The sequence below is a fragment of the Hemibagrus wyckioides genome, linkage group LG07, assembly GCF_019097595.1.
Source record: "Hemibagrus wyckioides isolate EC202008001 linkage group LG07, SWU_Hwy_1.0, whole genome shotgun sequence".
Taxonomy (NCBI): Eukaryota; Metazoa; Chordata; class Actinopteri; order Siluriformes; family Bagridae; genus Hemibagrus; species Hemibagrus wyckioides.
The window spans coordinates 2,099,381-2,123,774 of NC_080716.1; the positions used below are offsets into that span (position 1 = coordinate 2,099,381).

The window sequence follows — 24,394 nt, forward strand, 5'->3', positions numbered from 1 at the left end:
TCAGAGCGCAGGGTCAGCCATGATGCTACGCACCTGAAGCAGGGTGGTTTGGGGGCCTTGCTCAAGGGCCCAATGGTGACAGCTTGGTGGTGCTGGCACTTGAACCCCAATCTTCCAGTCAACAACTCAACAACTTGTTTGGTTTGTTTTATATTTATTTGGTTAGTTGGATGGATGTTGTTGTTTGGTGGGTGTTTGTTTGATAGGTTAGCTAGATGGTTGTTTTTGTTTGTTTTTAGCTTGTTTTATTATCATGTTTTTGCTTGTTATGTGTTTGTATTTGTCTATTAATTTATTTTGTTTTAATTCTTATTTGTTTGTGTTCATCTAGGTGATAGTTTGTTTGTTTCTTTAGTTGGGGATTTGGGTTTGTTTGATCTTTTTATGTACTAATGTTTTGGCTTGTTATTTATGTATTTGTTGTATTTTGACTAGTAACTTACTTTGTTTCTTATTTGTCTGTATTCATCTAGTTAATTTGTTTGTTTTGCTGTTTGGTTTGTAACTTATTTATTTGGTTGACTGTTTGGATGGATGTTTGTTTGGTTGGTATCTGTCTGTTTGTTCTTGTTTGTTGGTTATATTTTTCTTTTGGCAGCCTTTTAGCCAAAAGCTCTAACACATCAGAAATTGTTTTATTCTTCTAATTACAGAGCAATTTATTTATTAATTTTAAAAAAATATATTGATTGCTCCACCTCTATTCCGTTTATAGTTATCGCTTATGTCATAACACCTATTAAAAAACATCATTCCCACATCAGAAAACCTTTTCTTGATGGAAATCTTTACATCTTACCCTGGAGACTCCTTCCATAAATACTTCACCGACATTTGCGGCTACACTTCTGTCAGAGCTGCTGTTATACAATATTTATCAACACCGTTTGGCCAATCAGATTCAAGCAGTCAACATAAGGCGCTAGACACGACAGAACAGCGTGAAAATGGTTTATTTATCAAACAAGGTTCAAAGGAAGTGTGCAGAATAATGTCAGATTTATAATATGTGTAAACAATTTGCTATATAATTGAGATTAATGAAGGAAACAAAAATAACAAACATTCTTATATTCATACAAAATTCATGCAACTCATGAAACAGCTTTTTACATTATTTATACATACAACATTTCTTGCAACTCTCTCTCACAGCTGGAGGGAAAAGTTCAGAACTGTGTTATCGTATCAGATTCATCACTCGTCACATTTTTGGCCTGGCATTCGAGTAGAGCGGCGTGGATCTGCTCAAAGGTCGGCCTCTCTTTGGCGTTCCTCCTCCAGCAGCTGTGCATGAGGCTGTAGATGGCATCGGGGCAACACAAAGGCTTCGGCAAGTACACCTGATGAAGTCATAGTCATTAAACACAGGAGTAAATGAAAAGGTCGCACCTATGTAAGGGCTGTCTATCCTGTCCTTGCTTTAAGCGCCAAATAGCTTTAGCATTAAACATCTTTAACTAACTAGCCATGACAGTACTGATATAATCATGGCTCAGTACTGCCACTCACAGATGGAAAAGTTATTGCATGGCATTGAGGTGCCATGAGTTCACATATTATCCACATATTACAGATAAACAAAGATAAGAACTCATTAAATAAGAACTCATTACAGACGTACAAATGGAAGATTGACCATTATTTTTCCATTATTCCAAATGTAGAGGGAAAAAAGCAACTGCAAATGGATAAAATGTGTACTAGGAATGTAATCAGCTTCAGGGTGGTAACTATAACTCCAGTGATTATTATTTTTGAGGCTCACCTGCTTGTTCTGGTCTCGAAAGAACTCGCCCATGTTCTCGATCACTTGATCATCTGAGAGTTGTGAGTACGGCTGCTCTTTGCACAGAGTGCCCATTTCCCAGAGTGTTACACCGAAGGCCCACACATCACTGGCCATGGTGAATTTACCCTGGAACAAAACACCAAATGTTCAGCCAGATTTATAGAATTTATATAACAGTCACATCCTCCAGTATCTCCAACATTTGCTCACCATTTATTTTATTAGAGTTTAGACAATTTTATGTGGGCAGCACAATGCACCAAATCACTCGGATACAAGTCAAGAGCTTTGGTTAACGTCCACAAGAATCTTATTTCAGTGACTTCAGGGATGATCACATGGCTCAGGCTGGTTTGAGTATTTTAGAAACTACAGAGCATGTTGTTTAACTTAAACAGGTGCAGAAAACAAAAGATCCAGTGAGCGATGGTTCTGTAGGTGGAAACACCTTGTTGATGATAGAATGAGTAGAATGACCAGACTGGTTTGAGGTCATAGAACATCTACAGGAACCCGAATAACCACTCTTTACTGCTGTGCTGAATAGAAAGGTATCTCAGAAAGCACAAATCTTGACAACAGTGGATGGTTTTTCAACTGCAGAAACCCACACTTCTGTCGTCCAAACACAGGAATCTGAGGCTACAGTGTGCAACAAAAGCAGACAGATTGGAAAACTGTCCAGTTTTGGTGAAATTGCTCCTGCATCCGCAGTTATCTCAAGCTCTTGGCCTCTGAATGATTTTCCACATTGTGTTGCTGACACATGACAGACTGTTGGTATAGATTTCAAGTTGGCTTGATTTACTGTCTACACCGCTTTCTGTTCTATTCCCATCAATTAGTACAACAGGTCCTACCAGGAGAACGCTCTCCCAGGACATCCAGCGGATGGGGAGAACGGCTCGGCCTTGGATGAGGTAGTAATCTCCACGGTACAGGTTCCTGCTCATGCCAAAATCTGCAATCTTGATGGTGTAATTTGTCCCCACCAAGCAGTTACGTGTGGCCAAGTCACGGTGCACAAAGTTAAGAGAAGACAGATACTTCATACCCGAAGTGATCTGAGCAGCCATGTGGATCAGGACATTGTAACTGCAAAGAGAACAAGATTTTAATGGGTCTCAAAACCAGAGTAAAGGACAACAATCATTTTTTGGTAGTGTGGAGAGAATCTACAGAGCAAGCTTTTAACACATATATGAGACAAGTTAATAATGGTTGCATTTGTTGGGTCTTGTTAAGATGGAACTTAGCCAGGAACGGGTTAAACCTGCTTTGCTTTCAGTAAATAAAATGGATACATTTCCCTGTTTTAATCATCCCGTGATAATCCCAGTATTCAAGAAGAATTGGGAACACTATAAGCATTTGAACTGCAGACATCTAAACAACCTGATGGTGGCTGTACACTGTTGGTCTTGTCCAACTTCATCTTCAAGCTCGTGCCGAAAGAGAAACTGGTTAAGGTCTCCGTTCTCCATGTACTCCGTGATCATACACAGGGGGTCACTCTCTACACACACGGCCAGCAGACGAATAATGTTGGGGTCTCGCAACCTCGACAAGATCCTGATCTCCTTTAAAAAGTCGTTCCTGGAGAAAATTTCGAAATTCCATATATGGATACAAGTGATCACATTATTCATGGCAACATGGACTATGCTCTGTAAATAAATAAGGTCCTGGTAGTTGCCTTAGATGTTTTGAACCATGATTGTATTACCTTGCGTTTTTAGTTGCATCCTCTCTGAGGATCTTTACAGCCACCAGAATAGGTTCATCCCCGATATCATTGCCATCTTCCTTCATGAAATCCTTCATTCCTTTTGCCTCACAGAGGTGAACCTGCAGACACCATCACTAAGTGGAATGCATGTTTAGGTCAGGGAGAGCATTTTGTCATCATCCTTATTCCACCATTCTTGTTCACCTGACCCCCTGATCATTATTGATATCTGTTTCCCCTAATACCTCATATCTGTAATCCCTATCTTGTTTTTTTAGTAGTCCTTTAGTTTACCAGTCTCAAACGCTCTAGCACACATCTTAGTAATACCCATGATGAGTGGTACAGTATATCATGATGTGGAACACCTGTAAGCCATTTACCACCTAGTGGTCTAGCATCTTCTAGCCAGTGCCTTTCCTGTAGGAATCAAATAGTCACCATCTAGTCTAAATAACATTGTAAGGAGTGCACCAGGCACAACAAGGAATACTCTACAGATCCCTTTATATAACACACTACAAGGTCACTAAAATGGGTTCATGAAACTAATGATATGATCATCAGCAGAAAACCCAGATTAAGCCAAGAGACTTCTGGCTGCCAGAGCAAAGTGGACTTACTACTAGATCATGCAGTTCTCCCACTCATTTTGTCTGTATAATTGTACAGTGGGTAGATACTATGCCTCTTATGCTTTATCCTTTTCAGAAAGGCCATGAGTCCCAAGAGTGATGCCTCCTCATTGCTATGGTATGTTGTGGAATAGCTTTTATCTACCAGATTCCAAAGCTTTTGTTCTACCAGGATTTAGAAGTGCTTTTAAAGTTGTAAATTGGTGACTCATTCTAAGGGATCAGAAGCACAGGCACGTGTGCATGTCATAACCTACTCAATCTACTCAACCAATCTACTCAACATGAAAGCCACCGACTTTTAGCAAAAGAGGTGATAAAAACCAATGCCATCTCAGGGACATAAGCAGGACTTTGTGGCTTAGTTTCTGATTTCTGGCAACATGGGAAGAATCAGTAGTAGAGGAGGGAAAGCATATAACAGACAATGGCTTACGTATCTTCTGTGCCCCTGTGGCACCACATTGTCCTTCAGCTTATAAGGGAAGTATCCATGGTAACTATAGGAGTTCTTTCTGAAGTCACGGTGAGACTGAGTGTGCAAGGAGGTCTATCCTATATCACTGGCTATCAAAGGCTACTAGGTTGCTTGCATGCATCTTGTAAATACCTGTGGCTCTGTGGAAGTTCTGAAAGGCATGATTTTGATTTAAAAGGAAAAACCTGTTATCGGGGCAAACCATGGTTCTGTTACCGGGGTAAAACCCAGATATTTCGGAAGAGCTAGTCTATCGTGTAGCTCCACCTCTGCACTGACCTCTCCAAACTGGCCTTTTCCAAGCTTGTCTTTAAATGTCAGCTTCTCTCTGGGAAATTCCTCTAATGCTCCATCACGTCCAAGAGGCATGCTGATTGCTGCAATGGAATAACAATGACTGCTTGATGCTTTCTGCCTCGCTACATCTGCTTCTGCGTAGGGAGGGACATCATCTTTGGTGGTGGATGTGTGCTGGTCAGAAGATTCAGACATGACTGCTGTAAAACAAGATCACGTGCTTGGAACACATATGCACATTAAATGAACCATGTATTAAGTTCTCCTTATAGGGTATCATATAAAGTATAGAGATTAGGTAGAATTAGGACTGTTGCCTCTCACCAAGATTTTCCATTGCCTGAAATTCTGGTGACTTCCGTAACCGGGATGGCTCCTGATAATCGGATCCCAGTGGGAACACTCTCTCGTATGTGCTGGTAGATTCGGAATCACTTGAGAGGGATGACTGACGATGAGAAAACGCTTCTCTGTGGCCCGAGAGACGAGAACTTAATTCATCGTCCAATATCCGGCGCGAGGCCTGGAACCATTACGTGATTATTTATGGTCTTGTTTAATGAAATACGACACAAAAGGCTCAATCTGTATATAATGAGAATAATGACAAGAATGACTCACTTTCTCTAACATCTTTTGCCAGACCTGTCTCCAGAGAATAATGATGATTATGGCCAGCAGGATGACGATGATGGCCACTAAGCAGCCTATGAGTATGCGTGTGTTGCTGTCATCAATCTTATGCGTGGGATCGAGTCCTAGTGTAAATAATAGATAAATAACTAAGCAAGTAACAGTTATGATTAGCTAAAAACAGTGCTAGCTAAGTGCTAGCTAATCAGTTATAAGCTTCACTTCCTTGTTAGTTATTTTATACTAGTTGATGTAGTGGAAAACCAAAGAAACATGTCTTGGTTGATTACTTATATGTTATGTCAAAAATATACTTTTTGCTCTAAACAATCCTGCTAACATTGCAAGAAAGCGAAATGCTGAAACTAAAGGTAAATCCATTACCTGGCTGCGTGCTTGTAGGATGGCCACGTTTTGTATGAACAAGAGAGGTATTATATACTGCTGTATCTGGGAAAAGTGAAGAGTCTTTAATCTCTCAGAGAATTTACTGGATTCTTTTGCTTTTTTAAGCATTCAACTGGCAAATTTGACGTTACAAAGTAAAATAAGTCCATGTTCATGTGTTACCTGACTGGAAAGTAATTTCACTGAACATCAGCCAAGTGTCACTGAAGGCAAATTGACATCTAATGGCATTGGCCATGCGATTCCCCAGAGCCACTGTGACGAATCGAGCACTGGGACTTTTACTGTCTGCTTTGGGCTTGAATGAAACAGGCCTTTTTTCCCAGTCTGACTCCGAGTGGAAGTAACAGTCGACTTTCTGGAATATTCTCACCCCCGAAGTGTACATGTTGTTGCAGTGAACCTGAGAGAATGAGCAAGGATTGGTCCCTTAATGGCCAGAACAGGAGTGAAGTTCCAGATAGTCCATCAGTTTTATACATTTTTATGGCATACAACTTACAAACCTTTAATGATTAGAATATTTGGAATAAGACATACAGGATCTGAGGGATAACTCTATGCTAACCTAGGCTGACATGAATTTTTGAATAAGAATAAGAAATAATTCCAGATCATAACTAACGTTCGAATTTTGAAAATTTTGGATGAATACATTTAGGGACTGAGGGAACGTTGCTCACTGACCTTCATTGATGTAAAGTTTCGGATACGGTCAAACTCAAACGTCACTTCCACAGAGCCGCTGGAAAAACTAGCGTTGCTCCAGCCCACATAGTCATATCCGGGCCAAACACCATAAACATGACTTTGAGTGAAATCGTCCAGTCCCCAACTTCCATCGGTCAGCTGCCCAAGACCCTCCGTCATGCTGAGAAATAATACCAAGCAGATGTTTTGTTTGTATTGTTCAAGATATAGTGAAAATATACAACGAGTGATATGGGCAGAAGGTAAAAGACCATACGTCCAGGGACGTTTACCTGTAACCCATGGCTCCATCATACACACTGTCATTAAGGTAGACTTGCTGTCCACCAAAGGTCATCTCCTCTCCAGCAGGGCTGCTGTAGGACACGAGGCCATCTGGAGGAAAAAAGGGAATTTATTTTGGCAGACAATAATTTTCTTTCAATTCAACTCAAATGTAATCTGTCCACCAAATCTAGGAGTTTACCCTGGATGATATGTAATTAAAAACATCCATTTGCCTAGTTCTCATTCTCATTATTTCATTAATCTCATCAATCTCATTATTTGGTCAAGCTCTACTTCATGAGATTGATGCAGCAGTATCTGATTCCAAACGTTCAAAAATCGAAACATCTTTCAGGGTGGAGGTTTCCTTTAGGAACACAAGCGGAACTGGAAATTATAATGAAATCTGACCTAGCCACTCGCATCCATACAGCTCCACCCTCATACACACAGATGCAGTAGGATCGGTGACGGGCATGAATCGCACAAAGCGGGCGATGATAGGAGGCTCCAGGTCCTTCAGCACTACGTCATAGGCGTTCTTGTTGCCTTCGATGATCTGGGAAGAAAGATCAAGAACAACAACGTGCTAGTCAAAGTTTTGTTCACTCGTCAGGTTCTAACTGGTGAACACAATATTGAATAGTGATAGATTGGTGGTGTAGGATTCTGGGGTAATGATTACAAGGTTGTGAATTCCACCGACCCGTTAGCCCCTAAACTGCTCAGGTTTATCTTGGCTCACGGTAGCCTGGATCAGTGAGGTAAGTCTGGATTCCATTCCTTGGTCTTGGTATTCATGTGCCATGAGCTTACCTGACTGCCCTTTCGGTCATGCCAGGAGACCCATCGGGAGCCATCACGGCTATATTTAATCCTATAACGCTGCGCAAACTCGTTGCCTGCGCCGTCCGCATGGCGCCCCTGCGTGCCCACCAGGGTGACAAAGTGCAGAATGCGAAGATCGATCTGCAGGAACTCCAATGGCGTCCTAGGACCATTTGCCGCTGGGCACCATGCACCATCTCCATCATCGAAATCCAGTCTGTGATTAGAGATAACAAAGCATGGAGGAAATGACTGTCTTCTGTCTGACTGTAGATAAAAACTGTGGGTAAAAATGTATTTTGAGATGATACTATGCTTCCAAAATTATAAATCATACACTAGACAGTAGAGTACATAGTGTAAGTGCATAGTGTGTAGTATGTCATTTGGGACACAGCTAGCTAGTGATATAAGGAAATACCTTGTTTCTGGGATACTTAATGTAGCTATAAACATGTATACATTTATTGGGGCAGTGGTTGTTCAAGCGGTTAAGGCTCTGGGTTGTTGATATGGGTTCAAGCCCCAGCACCACCAAACTGCACTGTTGGGCAACTTGGGCAACTCTGTTCAAAGGGTGCTGTATCATAGCTACCCCTGTGCCGGATATGCGATGAAAAGAATTCCACTGTGCTGTAATGTATGTGTGGCGATAATAAAGGGTTCTTGCCCTCTTTTCTTTTTCTTCTTGCCCTCCTGCCCTTCTTCTTAAAAAGGTTTATAAATCTATATTTGTGTGTGTGTGTGTGTGTTGATCTTAATCTAGTCGTATTTACCTGCCATATTTAGCTGCAGTAGACTCTGACCACTGGCTGGAAGCTGAGATGTCCTCATCTTGAATCTTGCCTCCAGTCATCCCTAGTGGATACCTGCATGTAGCTAACACACACACACACACACACACATATACACACAGAAGTACAGATATATTAGTACCTCGTAGTAAATAGTAATGAATCCTACAACTCTAATAACAATTCAAACATTTATTTCAGCGCAGCTCACTCAGCACCTCATCTCATGCTAATAAATTCCATCAGCTACTAAATTTTTTCTTTCTCCTTTGTGTATAAGCTGAAAATGAGCTGTTGTGTATAATTAGGTGGAATATAACGGGTGGGTTTGTTTCAGCTACTGACTTTCTAGGAGTTTTTTGGGTGAAACAGGCACGCCGCTCACACAGCCCACACCCCAAAGGTAAACACCCAAATACCAAATACCTTCCAGGAGGCCTTGCCATGGACACAGAGAGTCTTTATACTATTGGCCAGAAAAAAAATGCAGAACCAGCTAAGCGTCTACACGAGATGTCAACTGGGAGTGAAACTAATGGTGTTTTAATGTTTAATACTTAAAATTTCTATAAATCTATTTAGCTTTTCTGGGTATAGTTGACATTGTATCTCCTTCATGTGTTATTTGTGCACCCATTTACATGCATGTTGTATTTAAGTTTTATTGGACCTAAAATACACACATTTTTAGCTGTCCAGTTTGGATGTTCCTGTGTCCATTGTAGCCTCAGATTCATCTTCTTTTCTAGCAAGACTGGAACTTGACGTAGTTTTCTACTGCTGTGGCCTGTCCGCTTCAAGATCTGTGTGTCTTGAAATGCTTTTCTGTTTACTGTTGTAAAGAGTGATTACCTGAGTTACTGTATCCTTGAACAAATCTGTTCTCACTGGATCTCATTAACACTGTATTCATGTTCATTCTCTTGTATGAAGTCTAGAGACAGTTATCCAGGGAGATTAGCAGTTTCTGTTTAGTGCTAGCAACTATGACATGGTCAAAATTCACCCGAAATGTCTTAACACTCATTCATTCATTCATTCAGTTCCATCAATGAATACATTCATTTATGCACTAACCTGCTGCCTCGTGATACCATTATTAAACATTTGCATGAATAAACAAATGCACAGGGGTTCCTAATAAATTGATCGTTGAAGGTATATATGAAATTGTTTACATATGTTTCTAAAGGATATAACTGACCATGTTGCTGTAGTATGGAACTAGACTTTCTTCATACTGGGCTATGAAAGATTGCTGGAAAAGTCCAAAATAAGCAAATAAACGATTAAACTCGGTGACTCCACTCATCTTGTTAACCTTGGCAGGCTAAACAGTCACTAGACCCCCCAACATGGCCTCCTTCATGCGCCAGTTCCATGTGAATGACCTCCCTGTTCCAACCCGGTGCTTAAAAAAGACGCCAAAGCGTTTTGCCAGTGACCTGTTTGAGAGGTTCAACGTAAATAAAAACTCTGGTTATTGCTAAATGTTGAGCCTGAAAATAAATGACTTATATATGCATATATGTGTGCCTTGATACCGGGTGCATGGTGACGCAGTGCCTCGTCTTCTTTATGGTCACGAAGCCGTACTGTACTAGTGAGCAAGATGGAAAAATCCAGTAAACGAAGTATTTTGTTTGCCTTAGCAGACTAAACAGATACATTCTGTGTCACTTCCTTCATATGAATAGAGACGCTGTTGGAAATTTATAAACTGTTTAGGCATAAAACCTCAATACGTTAGCTTATGATCTGAAAATGATGGGATGCAATTTGCTCACAAGGAAAAACTTATGATATTATTTCAAAATAATGTCATGTTACCTGGATTGACTTGTGACCTCACTGCACCGATGAAGAGGAGCAGAGCGAAGAAGCTTCGCATGATGGACATTTTACTATAAGGACATTCGGTTCACCTGGAACGAAAACAGAATACTACAGAAATAAATTTTACTAGTTAAGCACTGTGTGTGTGTGTGTGTGTGTGAGAGAGAGAGAGAGAGAGAGAGAGAGAGAGAAAGAGAGAGAGAGAAATCAGGCTTCCATAGACTAGTATTTATTTCAGACTAACATTTAATCTTCTATATCATTACATTTATAGTGTAAAGACTATGAAATCTGTCTGTTTGTTTGTCTATTAGCCAGCTAGCTAACATGAGCTAACCTGACAGGATTCCCGACAGGATTTTTAGGTCATGTTTATATTCTTTTTTTTTGCTCAGCATTACTTAGACCATCAACATAAAATAATCTGACAGGATTTCTATCACATTCAAAGATTTTAATATTCCTTATTGAAAAAATGTAGGTAGCTCACAATAGCTAACATTAACTGGATGTTAGCCGGCTTGCTAACCTGACAGGATTTATGAGAGAACATTTTAGGTCGCGTTTACAAATCTGTTCTCCTAACACTACTGAGACAATTATCATTAGCAAATCTGACAGGAGTTCTCACTGATATCATTAGTTAGCTATTATAAGCTAATGTAACAGAATTTTACATTAGCCAGATTGCTAACCTGACAGGATTTCTGACAGGAATTTATTAGGTCAGTTTTTCTCCTAACATGCCTCAGACAATTAAGGATCTTTTTAGCTGGACTGCTAACCTTACAGGAATATAAATCTTAAAACTCCCTAGTTACGTAGCTAGCATAAGCTAACCTAGTAGGATGTCCTGCTAAGATTAGACAGCTAGTCATCCTGACGGGATTTTGTGGAGGATACAAAAGTCATAAATTTTAATACTCATTTCTGCTAGCACAAATCAGACCATTAACATGAGCTAATCTTACAGGATTTTTGTCATATTCTTAGATTTTAATATTCTTCACTAAAACCATAAGTTAACCTACATAACAATATTTACCTTTAAGTAGCGAGCTAGCCACCCTGACAGGATTTTTGTGAGGAGTCATCTTTATAAATATTAATATATTTCTAACCCTCAACATAAACAATCCATGTGATGTTCATAGTTTATAAATAATCATTTTTGATAACAGTCATATAGCTCAAATTAGCTAACGTAACAGGATGCCCTGCTAATGTTAGAGAAGTATCTTCCCAGGGTTTCTAAGAGGATTTTTAAGTCATATTTAATCTTTAAAAAGGTTTACATAAGATTTTTGCTAGCTCACCAACACGAGCAAATCTGACAGGAATTTTGTTAGGTCACATTCGTAGTTTTTCCACATATCAATCCTCACTGATAACTTTATCTAGACAGCGAGCATTAGCGAACCTGAAAGGATGCGCTGTTGTTGTTAGCCAGGTAGCTAACCTGACAGGGTTTCTGTTTGTTATTGTTTACTGTAATCTTTACAGCTGATGATAAAATAAGCTAACCTGACAGAATCTTGCAAGAAACCTATGTTCGATTTTGCTGAATTAAGAAAATCTTGTTTTTAACGTTTATTACAAGAGAATGTCCAAATATTCCCAGAATATTCGAGACGATTTTTTTTAAAAGTACAGTACGTTCATTTTTGTTCATTTCGCATTTCATCTTAATAAAAATGATGAACGTCAGTTATTTCATTGCCACCCCTGTTTCCTCACAGAAAAAAAAAATCACTTTGAAACAAATAGCAATTTCTTATAACACCATTTCAAATGGAGCATCTAGATTCGATCCCAAGAAATATACACATACATTCCACCTACTGTATCTCTTGCTACTATATGCGCTTTACAAATTACATCCTTTTTTTTTTAACCTACATTTTACCAAGTACTATCAATCTGTATATCTCTCCATACACATTTATATCAACGTCGAACAAAATGAGCGTGAAAGCGATTCAGAATGTTAAAAATTCTGTCATAGAACGTACCACTTGTGTGCCATGAGCTCCATAAACAGCGACTCCTAAAAGGAATTTCAGAACTGGATGTTAGTCCATCAAGACTCAGTGCTGCCCTGTTCTGAACAAATCAACACACATACAGAGAGAAAGAGAGGGAGAGAGAGAGAGAGAGAGAGAGAGAGAGAGAGAGAAAATGTAGAGCCGAATATAAAAGATCCTCACATAAGGCTTCAATTATGAGACTCAGTAACATTCACTAAACCACTTATGCACTAGGCAGAAAGTGTGAAAGCCACAAAATGAAGGTTATGTGTAGACGATTGTAAGATTGTCCTTCTTTGATTTCTGGGATTTAGAAAAATAATGCCAGTGTTTTTGCAAATTCTCTATGCTCTCTAATTGTATCTACTGCTTAAAGGATTAGCGCTAATATGTTTACAGCCCTTCTTAAATGTATTAATAAAAATTTGGTGCAGAGGCTCAGCTTAAGAGTCATTAAGTAATATCGTAAATAGTTGTCCAAAACATATTAGCGTGACATATTGTGGTTATGTTTATCTGTAAATCAACTAACTAACTAAGGCATCCTTGTATTTTGAGGTCTGAATACAGATAAGCCCAATTTTAGTGTTAACTCCTAACTACAGGCACATTACTGGGCGGTTTTCCTGAAAAGAAGCGTGGCTTTATTTATCTTTATTAGTCAAAGTACATTAGTCAGACTATTTCCTTTCAATCTTATACAGGCTACACTAACTATTAGTCCTAAACAGAGTTAAACCATTCAGTGTTATACTTTTATTATACAGTATTTTGCTGATCTCCTGAAGCAGTATAGCCCATCCAATAGCGTTTAAAAAAACTTTGTTTGCTTAACGCAGGCAAAATTCACCTGAATAATTAAGCCAGAGACTCACCTCAGGTGCTTGAGAGAAGCTTTATTAAATGCAAACTGGAAAAAAAAACTGTTTGATTTGTTAATAGTGTTAAAAAACAAATTATTGGAAAACATTTGCATGCTAAATGAAACATTTTAAACATCTCTGCAATTAGACCTGTCGTGATTTAACATTTCTCTAGCCACTGTACTGTTTAGCAAATCGGACAAATGCAGGGTTAAGTGACACGACTGAAAGGAGGAAAGTTCTCATTCTCTCTTTAACACAAATAAACACAACCTCAAAGAGAGCCCTAGCTAAACATGACAGCATGAGGACTAATAACTTCGGACACACTATTCATGAAGACCTCATGACGGAGAAGTAGACGGAATATGCACGCATGCAACACCGGATTTGCCACAAGTTTACAGATATACCGAAACACTTCAGCTGGTGCGTTTTTAAAGGAGCCGTTTGTAATATTTTTTTTTGTTGTTGTTGTTGTTGTTGTTGTTGTTTTTACAGCCCTCCTGCTGGCAGCAAGATGAATTACATCTGCAATAAAAACACAGACAAGCAGAAATCTACTTCCCTAACTGACACATTTTTCTGGTTAAACTCCACATGTTCAAGTTGCCTTCGAGGGAAGAGTTGCAAAGCTATACGGATTAGCTAGCTCTGTGGGTGGAGCTTGTTTCCAGGCTGGGAAAAAATGTAAACACAAACCTGAAACAAAGACACTAGCCAGGTTCTTTACATAGCAATACTGCAAATCACAGTTTTTGTTGGTGTGTATAAAATTCTATGAAGTTAGCAGTTTTAGAAATGCGTTTAAATATTACAGGTGGCACCTTTAATTTGGAAGCCATTTGGAGGTTAGTGTGTGATGATTTAGACGTACAGTTTGCACATGTTGGTGCTTACGCATTCCCCTTAATGGTGTTAAAATCCGTTACAACCAAAACTGTGTACAGGTAGACGAGACACTGCTATGAAATTTTATACATTATGACGTTAAACAAAAAAGAGAGTGATCTGGTACTTTTTACAGTGTCATAAACCAGCCAGGGTCCAGGATTTCTCCAGTGGAGGTGACAATAATGCTGTGCCATTTTTGGCCATATTATACAGATGCAGAAATTCCACATGTGCAAGGGTATGTCTACAGTCAAGCAGCACAGTGCAAGTAGTAGTGCAGGTACAGGTCCACTGTAGACATCATGGAAGCTCAGCATATTAGCATCACAGTAACAGCAGAGTCAGACCAAAAGCTTTAAAACGATCACAGGACTATTATCTGTTGTCTTCTTGTTTTGTTTTCTGTCACACAGTGATGACGCCGGACAAGCACAGCAAGCGGCTCTTGTTAAAAATGTTTGCAATTTCTTCTAGCCCACATCCCTATCCTTTTCTGACCATGTCTCATCGTCTTGATCATTGATATAAAGGGCACAGCATAGCATATACATGTTTGCTCATCCTTGCTAAATTGCTAATATGACACAGACCTGCAAACACCAAAAAAAACAAAAAAACATCTGAATGCATTTTTGTTCTGTAAGTCTGCAGAAATTTCCTATGCACAAATATATAAAGTTGAATTCAAGCGGACAAGTGTACCTTTACGCATACAGGGGCAATTTTGCTAGTGCATGTGGAAATAAATAAACAGAACAGAGTTCTGAAAGTTTGCTTTCCATTTCCTACACCAATTAAAGGGAGTCCACTTATTTTCATAAGGAAAATACTGTAAAATAAACGTCAGGAACGTATACTGTTACTGTGTGACTCATAATTTCATCACTCTCATTCAAAAATAAAGGTTCTTCCCTCCAACACACTTTATAGAGTTCAGATCTCTTAATTATTCTTCGTTGTCACTGGACTCCAAATCTCAATTTCAACAGAATTGAATCCGTATTCTCATAACTCTCAAACATCTGGAGATGAATTGCATCGCCAACAGAGCTTAAAGAGCATCAATCCTCAAGCGCTCATTGGCCCCAGCTCTCCCTATCATCGCTCTCGTCCGTATTGGACTCATATCCGGATGCGATACCCGATTCCCTGAACCCAGGGAGCTCCAAAGTGCAGAAGAAACGAGCCTCGGTAGGAGAACTCTCACTTTGCTCTTCGTCTGGACCCTGGCCAGAATCCCGGTCAAAATGCTCTGGCTTCTTCTCGCTGTCCGATGTCTCTGGAAAGAAGCTGAACGGATCCAGGCGCACCACGTTAGGCTTCTTCAAGGGTGAGAAACGAGGGACGTTGTCTCTCAGAGCGATCTCCAACAGGCTGTCCTGAGACCCCACTGCAGGATGCAGAAAATTACATTCAATAAAGTCGAAAAGATCAGAACTTGCTACTAATAGCTAGCAATACGAGCGGTGAAAACTCACTGATGGAGGAGGACGAGTGAGTGCGGAGCTCCAGCTCCTGGATGTGTTTGATAAGCATGGAGAGATGCTGTAGGAGCTCGCCATTCTGCTGCAAAAGCTGTTGAGCTCGAACCTGAGCCTCTGTCCTTGCCCGAGCCTCCAAACACAGCTGCTGCTGGAGCAGGGCAGCCTGACAATGAAAAAACAGCAAAAAACTACAACGATCAACCATAAACATGCAGGCATCGTACCCCAGTTAAATGTATAACCTTCATTTCTATGTCCTTTTGTTCTGGACCATTAGGGTCTTTTCCAACAACTAGTTGGGAGAGAAGGTTTGCAAGCTTTAACAGACAATATTGGCAGCATTCATAGAGGAAATACTGTAGTCCAAATACTATACTTTATTGATTTTGAGAACTATGTTAGGAAGCATAACAAATCTGAGGCTTTTTGCAAAAAAACTGCACGGTGAGAACACCTACAATCAATGGTTCTACTTGTATGGACTTTCAATGTCGGAGCCTCCACATGTAAGATCAGGAAATGCGGACATCGGTCAGATCCATGGATGCAAACCTATCAGGTTCGTAGTTACATTATATCTGGTATGCAAAGCAGTTTAGGTGCCACAGTTGCCAAATTTGGTTGTGCCGTCTAGGTGGGAGGGATGGGGTACTCTTTCTCCCTTGTCAATCACAGAGACACTAGACAGTCGTGTGCATCTCTGGAAGCATGTGAGTTGAAGAGGACAGTGAGCACTGTTTTCCAAGCATGTTACACAGTCCTGTGATGCAGCAGTTTGAAAATATGCAATTCACCCTCCCACCTTTGGTAGCTTGGGTATGACATGAAACCTGGCTATTGGGTGGGGAGAAAATGGAAATTAAATGTGAAACTCTAAACAATAACAGCGTGCTCATTAGCCATTACCTAGTTATCAAGCTTTATCAAATGGAAGGGGGAGAACCACCCCACTGCCAGCTTCCTGATCCCAGAACTGCCCCTGCGATACCTTGGTAGTTTGAGTAAATTTTTGGAAAACTCTAACTTTTCTTTAAAAACCCAGAGATCGCCTTGTTGTTACTGAAGGTAACCTTGTGGTTAGGTGTCAGTGTTGCCATAGCATTAATTGCTACAGTAATAATAATGTCAGTTGAAGGTCCGCAGTGTGTATTTGTTTGCCTGTGCTGAGGCAGCCTGGCTCTTCTGTTCCTGCTGTTTGAGTTGTTTTTTCAGGAGCTGGACCCGGTGGCTCAGTGACAGGCGCTCTGGGACCGGTGACAGCACTCCTGATGGCTCTATTTCCACCACAACATCTTCAGAGACCTGGGGACAAGGAAAAGTTTAATTAATTTATTAGTCACAGAAAATGGACTGATGCCAAGACTTGTTTCCAATGTTCTGGGAACACAGGAAGCTATGTAGTTAAAAGTTTTGAACACATTTTTTTCTTAGGATATACACTGTATTGCCAAAAGTGTTGGGACATCTGCCTTTACATTTACATTACTTTCCAGCTATTCTTCTGGGAAGGCTTTCCACAAGGTTTAAAGGTGTGTTTATGGGAATGTTTGACCATTCTTCTATTTGTGAGGTCAGGCACTAATTTTGGACGAGAAGGTCCATGTGTCCTTTTGGGTTGAGGGCATTACTCAAATTCCTCTACACCAAACTCGCTCATCCATGTGTTTATGGCCCTTGCTTTGTGCACTGGTGTGCAGTCATGTTGGAACAGGAAGGAGACATTCCCAAACTGTTCCCACAAAGCATGAAATTGTCCAAAATGTCTTGGTATGCTGATACATTAAGAGTTCCTCATAAATAAGGGGCCAATTTTTACCCCAGTCCCTTACTTTATTTCTTTAACAATTCCTAATTTTATGCACCAGTCAGCTTGTAAGAATTCTTGGAAAATTGCAAGTCAGAGTATGCTGTGTCAGAAATATGCAATAATTCATGCTGCTAAACATTACAAATTTATATATATATATATATATAAAATAAAAAAAAAGCTTCATCATGAAGTCTCTTTTATACAGCTTGATAACGTGAAAGCTCAGATACATGAGCACTGATGATAAACAGTCTGTGTATATTTTATTCATTATAGACTTGATAGAAATGCTAAAACAACATGCAACATTTATGCTGTAGATTGCATTATTCATTACAGAACAGAAGAAAATATCTAAACCTCACATGAATGCTGGGGGTGTTTTCATGTTTTTCAAGAGGTTTTATTTGATGCTGTTTATAAACTGGGAGCCAATCATGTGTCAGTGGTGCAATGCATAAAATCATGCAGACGCATTCTGATATAATTACATTTTACAAACATTGTGAGCAGAAAAGCTTCACAGAATGCACACATGAGACAGATGGACTACAACTGCAGAACACTACAACTATCAACTGTCCAGTCTGTATTTTTGGAAAATTCTGAAGTTATTTTTGCAATTCTTTATGCAGTGAATGTTATTTCATTATCCTCAGCAGGCTGAAGCTTCACATCTTAAAAAGTAAATAGATCTATTTACAGCATTTGACAGACACCCTGATCCAGAGCAACTTACATTTTATACAACTGAGTAATTGACGGTTAAGGGCTTGCTCAGGGGCCCAGCAGTGGTGAACTTTCTGATCAGTAGTCAACCATCTTAACCACTGAGCTACCACGTCCCTAAGATAGCGTATACCAAGTTGTTTCAAGGCTGTACCTTTACATCTGTCTTTTGCGCCATCTCCTCTGGGTTGGTATCAGCATCTGGAGTGTCCTCCTCCTCTCCTCTCTCCTCCTCGCACTTCACTAACCATTCTACCAACATAAATTGGCAAAATTGTGTCAGAAATAGTCCACTTGACAAGTACAGTTAAACGGTTTTGGCTTCAAAAATAAGAACTTGCTCTTCTACACCTCTTAATCTAATCAGGAGAGCCCTCCATGAGCATTACTCAGGTAAAAAACAAGCATTCTTTGACAACTTGACAACTTGCCTGCCCAGTGGTATCCACCAGAGCGTCCAGACACCATGACAGGCACTGACAGCCCTCTGGCCACAACTCCTTTAAGCTGTCTTTCTGATGGAGAGCCTAAAATTGGTCTATTCAGAAGAATCTCCTGGGTTTACCTGGTAAACCACCATGTAATAAATGTTGCCACCTTACCACCAAGTGGTGTTCACTTGACAGCTCTGCCCCTCTCTTTAGCTGACTGGGCAATAAAATATGATAAGACAATGATACAAAATCACTTGCCCCATTGTCTCTGGTACCCTTATGAGCAACCTTGTGTTTCATGACCTTGACACCTGACTCATTTCTCTGTCACTCTCAATATGAGCAATGGAGTCCCTCAGTGGAACTATAGAGTCAATAGGTCAGGGCTGTCCAATTGTAGCGGCGAAGGGCTATAGTGGTTGCAGGTTTTCAAGCAGAAGCCACACCTGATTCTGAGGCCTGACCACTCTCAACTGCCATTTTATACACGCAAGTCTTGACACCTAGTAAAGGTATCCCTCTTGTCCACCAGGAAAACTCCAGGAAAAGGCCCACGTGAGGTACGTCTCCTCTGGGAACCAGGAGAAATCATGATTGATAAGTTTGATGTCATGGGTAAATTTCCATCTTGCAAACTGTTTCAGACTCTAAAGTGTTTTTGCCAAAGCCAGATTAAACAAGACTAGTCTAAGGACTAGTCCATAAAATCCAATTCCAAAACTGATTGTTAAACCAATTAGCTGGTCAGAGGATACGTTTAATCAAAGGTACTTTAGGGTGAAAAATCAAATCAAATTTCCTTTAGGGAAGAGAAAATGATTTTGAGTAACATCAATCACAAGACATTAAATCTTTTTTTGTATGATTAGCTCCACAGCAATTATTGTGAGAAGTAAATTCTTTGCTGAATCACATAAAAGGGAACTGAAATATTAAGACTTACCATCCACAGTATCCAGACTCTGTTTATGGCAAACCTCAAACGCCTGGCCGACTGTCTGCACAATTCTCATAGCCTGACTCTAACAGCAGAACAATGGAATAGAAAGGGAAAGGTAAACAATTAACAGTGTACAGTTGCATCCATTTTTGATACACATTTTGGACCATACTAAAGAAAATATAAACATGGGTGCTTTTCTCGCAGTCACTTAAAAGGAGATTCAAGAATCCTAATCATGCAAGTTTTAACCCTGTTCCATATCCATACCAAATCAATTAATTTGCTCGGTAGAAAGTGTAAAAATAATAATTTAAAATCTACCGGTCTCTCTATACGATGCTGATTACCCGACTGACCTTTCGCTTGGATTTGAATACGTTGCAGCGGAACACGTTGCTCTTCTTGTCTTTTGCTATATAACTGAAGATTTTAAGGTCTTGAGAGTCATGGGACACATAGAATATTCTGGAAATGAACAAAAATAAATTGATAGAATAAAATGAACCAATGCGAGTTAACATTTTAAGGACAGCCGAATATATTCAAATGAGAGAGAAGAGAAATAATTTAGGATTTGTGTTGAGTTAAAAATAGAACTTGAACATAGCACCATGTTAGCATTAGCTGTTATTTCTGGTATGAGTTACCCAGTTACTTGCAGATAGCATATCATTAGATGTTGCGCAAGCAGGTCTTTAGAGGAAATACCTTCCCTTTTATACACATTTAAGAAGTGTCTCCACGTGTTTGGCGGCCAAACCGTATTGGTCTATTCAGCATTTATGATTAAATAAAAATACTATCGAAAGCGCTACCTATAGAATGTATGCACCTCATGCAGGTGGTGTCTCTAATACAGTGTAATACCTACAGTATTTGTGATTACCGCAATTGTAAGATTATGCAAGCTTATAGTGTTGTACTGATTGGTGTCAAATAAATAAGTTCAAGACCTCAGCTTTGTGCATTTACTATCTTGCACTTCGTTTCTTGCAGAATGCCTTCGGAACTGTGGCTGGATTGCGCAAATCTATTCATCACGCAGGTTGTGCTTGAAGTTTTGCCCTTCTTATGACTTTGCTGACATACCAACACTCATGTGGCAAAGAAAAATGTGTTTTGGATGCCGGGTGTCATCATACAGGAAAGCTGCAGAGCAAAGTTAAGCTTCTATGCAGGAAGACGTGAACCTCACAAAGAGCGTGAACGACGGATTCCAGTCACACGAATTTCTCTCTCATATGTCAATAATCATCAAGGCAAAGGAATTAAAGCGACAAAAGGAACCAATCATCATTACTCCTACTACTTTGATCATCAAAAGTATCCCAGATAGAGAAATAATTCAAATCTTTCCATAAATAAATGTTCTTTAGAAATGATTAAGCCAGTACATTTCTTACCTGTATATGGGATCCTGTGCCAATGTTACATGACTTTCATCCCAGCTGTATGCGTTTTTCTGGAAGAAATATGTTGCATTAAAAAAAATTCCGTCACTATGAGATCTGATATCGGTCATTTAAAAAGATCGGACAATGACCTTTTTTTTCTTGTGCAACACCACTTTGACACCATCCACTGCCACGACAAGGCTGACTTTCATCTTCTTGATGTTCTTCACTTTAAACTCATACTGAAAAAAAACAAAGACAAACTTCTTCTGTCCTGAAGACAACAGCTTTTACATCTGAATGAAAAGTACCACGAGAGGAATTTTTGTTTTTGTTTTTTTCCTTGAAAATCAGCATGAGCTCATCAATTATTTATTTCCAGCTCCCTACACAGAGTGTCATCCTTTTCAAACAGATACTCAGCACTAAACCTGGGCTGTCTATTACAAAAAAAAAAAAAAATGGAGAAAGATTTTCGCTCTCAGAGAAAACTGGTGCAATGCTGCTGCCATAAATCTATAAGCCGGCACTGGAGCAAGTCCAAAATAAAAATTTATGCCCTTGGCTACAAGTGCTACTAAAAGAAGATATTCTTGTTCTCTGAATGTTTTTCATTCAATCACAAACACAGTCCCAAGAATGGCTTCATTTTCTGTTTTTTGTTGTTGTTTTTTTTTTTGGGAGTGAAGGAGAGATATTATTTAAACACATGATAATATGAGGACTCCAGGAATATTTACAGTGTGTTAGGGTATAAAAATATTATATTTAAAACAGATTCACATTGTAAAATTTAATAGTTAGCCATCTTTTAAATAAATAAATAAATAAATAAATAAAAAAGACAGTAAAATCCATCTGCAATACACAAAATTTGCAAATGCATTTTTGTTTAAAATTAAAGACCAATATATCATCAGTGGATATATGAATAGATAATTATTAAATGATAGATCTAAATAATAATTTTCATAAAAAAAAATACCTTTGTTATTGTCATACAATTGATGTTGTTAATAAAATATAACATAGCAATAACAAAAGCAACGTGACAATGTTTAGACATAAAGAAAGCTTTAGGTTTAATATGGAGAATATTATTAAAGTATAATTTTGCACTGTTTTTTTTTTTTTTTACTATATTACTTAAATTAATATTAAAAAAGAAAAGTTAGAGTGAAAAATTTAAATGAATCGAAAACTGAAATAACGAAACAGAAGGAATGCATTTACTAGGGTTTTTTTTTTGAATATAGAATAAATGAATAAATATTGTAAATGAAATGGGAAAATATTTTGGGAAGTATATTAAAAGCAATTTTACAGAAAATGTTGTAAAAATCGAATGTCAATTCATGTTCGATTGACAGTTGAAATGGTTTCCATTAAAATAAAATAATTAAAAAATAAATAATTCATTTAAAATAAATAGATTAAATGGATTCATAAAATTAATTTTATAATAAAAAAAAATAGAAGTAATTAAAATAATATTTATTGGAAAGACCAAAAAAAAACACTCACCCGGACCCTTCTCATGGCTGCCAGGATGTCCAGCCTGCTTTGGGGACGCACAATGTCCAAAGTGCCAATAAACTAGAGAGAGGACGGAATGGAGGGGAAGGTAGACGTGGGTTCATAATTTAAAGTCACATCTAATATATGACCTGCTGATACACACACACACACACACACACACTCAGCACATCACACATCAGCCTCATCAGTGACACTAGTCACACGCACCTTCACCTGGAAGGCGATGCCGCACTGGAAGCTGTCATCACTGTCGTCCACCAGGTTATATTTCGTCTTCTCTGGCATCTTGCTAGTGTTTGTAGGTGATATGGAGTCGAATACGAGGCTTCACAGCAAGCCTCCAGAGGCTGACGAGTGGATTATATCAGTCAAAAATATCCCTGGTCATCATTCCATTCCTGCAGATCTGCTATTTCTTTCTTAAATAACAACACAGATGAGAATAAAATCAACAACAACACACCTGATGAACAGAAGAGAGAAATCCTCTGATGCTGATGGGTGGACAGATGTCGTGCATCCGTTCACTGCGTCCCGTCCAGCTGTTTTATGATTGCAGCCTCTTCTCCTCCTCCTCCTCTGAGCCTCGTGATGTTTAGGAAGCCTTGGAGGGCGAAGGGGGTGGGGATGAGGGGTGGGGTGGGAGGATGGATGGATGGGATTAGTTAGGAAAAGCTGACATCTAGTGGTGGATCTAGTGCGGTGTGGTTTATGATTTGGAGTCGAGAGCAGGCCTGTGCTGCTGTCATTTTAGGGTTTATTCCCACAGCTTGAAAAAGTGACGTCATCTGGCAACACACTTACTTCGCTCTGTAAGGCAAGTAAATCCTATTTCAGGAAAAATAAATAACCGGACCAGTGTATAGACTCTATATAGATGTCTTATATATCCATATTGAGCTTTGTTTGGAGGATTTCAGGAAAGGTGATATTTTCCACACAAATGTCTCTAGAGTTTACCCCAAAAATGGTGCCAATTGTGACAAAAACAAACAAACAAAAATCATCCAGTTCTGGGTCAAGCTGATGAGAATGCCAACATATCCCAACCAACCGCTTTTTCCAACTGTTCTAATCAGAAAAGCATCTCAAAACATGGAACATGCAACAACTGCAGAGGATCTTTTATTTGTAGTTTAAAAATAAATAAATAAATAAATAAATAAATAAAAAATCCAAACAACAACAACAACAAAAATCATCATTTCAAATTTGCCAATTTTACTGCAGAGCTTAAATTCAATTTTTTCTATTTTTCCCCTTCCAAAAGGCTATAAGATATCTATTCTACACAGTCAAACCAAACATTTGTGTACCCCTGACCGTCACACCCATATGGACTTTCAGACAAATCCCATTTCAGATTATAGTAAGCTCTTCTCTTCTGTGAAGGCTTTCCGCGAGATGTTGGAGCGGATAACTATGGGGATTTGTGTTCGTTGCGCTGCAGTGGTCGCTTAAGTGGTTAAGACTCTGGGTTGTTGATCAGGGTTCAAGCCCCAGCACCATCAAGCTCCACTGTTGGGCAATCAATCAATCCCTGCTCCAGGCGTGCTGCATCATAACTGCCCCTGTGCTCTGACTGCAACTTCCTCAGCCGGGATACATGAAGAAAAGACTTCCACTGTGCTGTAATGTATGTGTGGCGATAAAAAAGGCTTTATTAATGAGACCAGACACTGACCTATGAGATGCAGTCGGTGTTCCAGTTCATCCCAAAGATGTTCAGTGGGGATGAGTCAGGTCTCAGTGCAGGACACTCGGGTTCTTCCACTGCAACCTTAACCTCAGGAGTTTGTTTCTCTTAAATCCACTGAAGGGATAGTTGTGTGCTTCCAAAAGTTTAGTAAAGAACCACATAGGAATGCG

At 39.3% G+C, this 24,394-nt stretch overlaps 2 protein-coding genes across 5 annotated transcripts; both read right to left on the reverse strand.

The window, feature by feature from the left end:
- Positions 1–956: 956 nt before the first annotated feature.
- ddr2b (discoidin domain receptor tyrosine kinase 2b) lies at positions 957–12,525 on the reverse strand. Of its 2 annotated transcripts, none has more exons than XM_058394344.1 (17): positions 12,421–12,525; positions 10,403–10,497; positions 8,555–8,657; positions 7,767–7,995; positions 7,362–7,509; positions 6,956–7,058; positions 6,660–6,843; positions 6,135–6,375; positions 5,949–6,014; positions 5,553–5,689; positions 5,256–5,454; positions 4,914–5,128; positions 3,519–3,640; positions 3,188–3,388; positions 2,653–2,887; positions 1,769–1,918; positions 957–1,343 (listed from the first exon to the last, which is right to left on the reverse strand). In XM_058394344.1, exons 2-17 carry the CDS (start codon positions 10,470–10,472, stop codon positions 1,170–1,172), a joined length of 2,577 nt encoding a protein of 858 aa, XP_058250327.1. In that variant the 5' UTR covers positions 10,473–10,497; positions 12,421–12,525; the 3' UTR covers positions 957–1,169. The 2 variants fall into 2 exon arrangements, with proteins under 2 accessions (XP_058250327.1, XP_058250326.1); XM_058394343.1 differs by having other exon boundaries at positions 958–1,343; positions 4,914–5,131.
- A 786-nt stretch (positions 12,526–13,311) lies between these two features.
- Positions 13,312–23,129, reverse strand: nos1apb (nitric oxide synthase 1 (neuronal) adaptor protein b). 3 transcript variants are annotated; one of them, XM_058394349.1, is made up of 11 exons: positions 22,989–23,129; positions 22,739–22,872; positions 22,511–22,582; positions 21,136–21,228; positions 20,996–21,054; positions 19,949–20,057; positions 19,593–19,671; positions 18,370–18,467; positions 16,835–16,978; positions 15,671–15,839; positions 13,312–15,582 (listed from the first exon to the last, which is right to left on the reverse strand). In XM_058394349.1, exons 2-11 carry the CDS (start codon positions 22,808–22,810, stop codon positions 15,269–15,271), a joined length of 1,209 nt encoding a protein of 402 aa, XP_058250332.1. In that variant the 5' UTR covers positions 22,811–22,872; positions 22,989–23,129; the 3' UTR covers positions 13,312–15,268. The 3 variants fall into 3 exon arrangements, with proteins under 3 accessions (XP_058250332.1, XP_058250331.1, XP_058250333.1); XM_058394348.1 differs by having other exon boundaries at positions 22,733–22,872; XM_058394350.1 differs by lacking the exons at positions 22,739–22,872; positions 22,989–23,129 and having other exon boundaries at positions 20,996–21,056; positions 21,137–21,228; positions 22,511–22,587.
- Positions 23,130–24,394: the final 1,265 nt, after the last annotated feature.

Bases quoted from the DNA above. Each gene is read 5' to 3' on its own strand.
- ddr2b (XM_058394343.1), bottom strand. From the start codon at position 10,472: ATGTCCATCATGCGAAGCTTCTTCGCTCTGCTCCTCTTCATCGGTGCA. The intron at 8,658-10,402 runs GTAACATGACAT...TGTGTGTGTTAG, and splicing joins GAGGTCACAAGTCAATCCAG to CTACATGCAGGTATCCACTA. The intron at 5,455-5,552 runs GTGAGTCATTCT...TAATGGTTCCAG, and splicing joins GGCAAAAGATGTTAGAGAAA to GCCTCGCGCCGGATATTGGA.
- nos1apb (XM_058394348.1), bottom strand. From the start codon at position 22,810: ATGCCAGAGAAGACGAAATATAACCTGGTGGACGACAGTGATGACAGC. The intron at 22,583-22,732 runs GTGCGTGTGACT...TCCTCTCTCTAG, and splicing joins GCATCGCCTTCCAGGTGAAG to TTTATTGGCACTTTGGACAT. The intron at 15,583-15,670 runs GTGAGTTTTCAC...TGCATCCTGCAG, and splicing joins TCACTCGTCCTCCTCCATCA to TGGGGTCTCAGGACAGCCTG.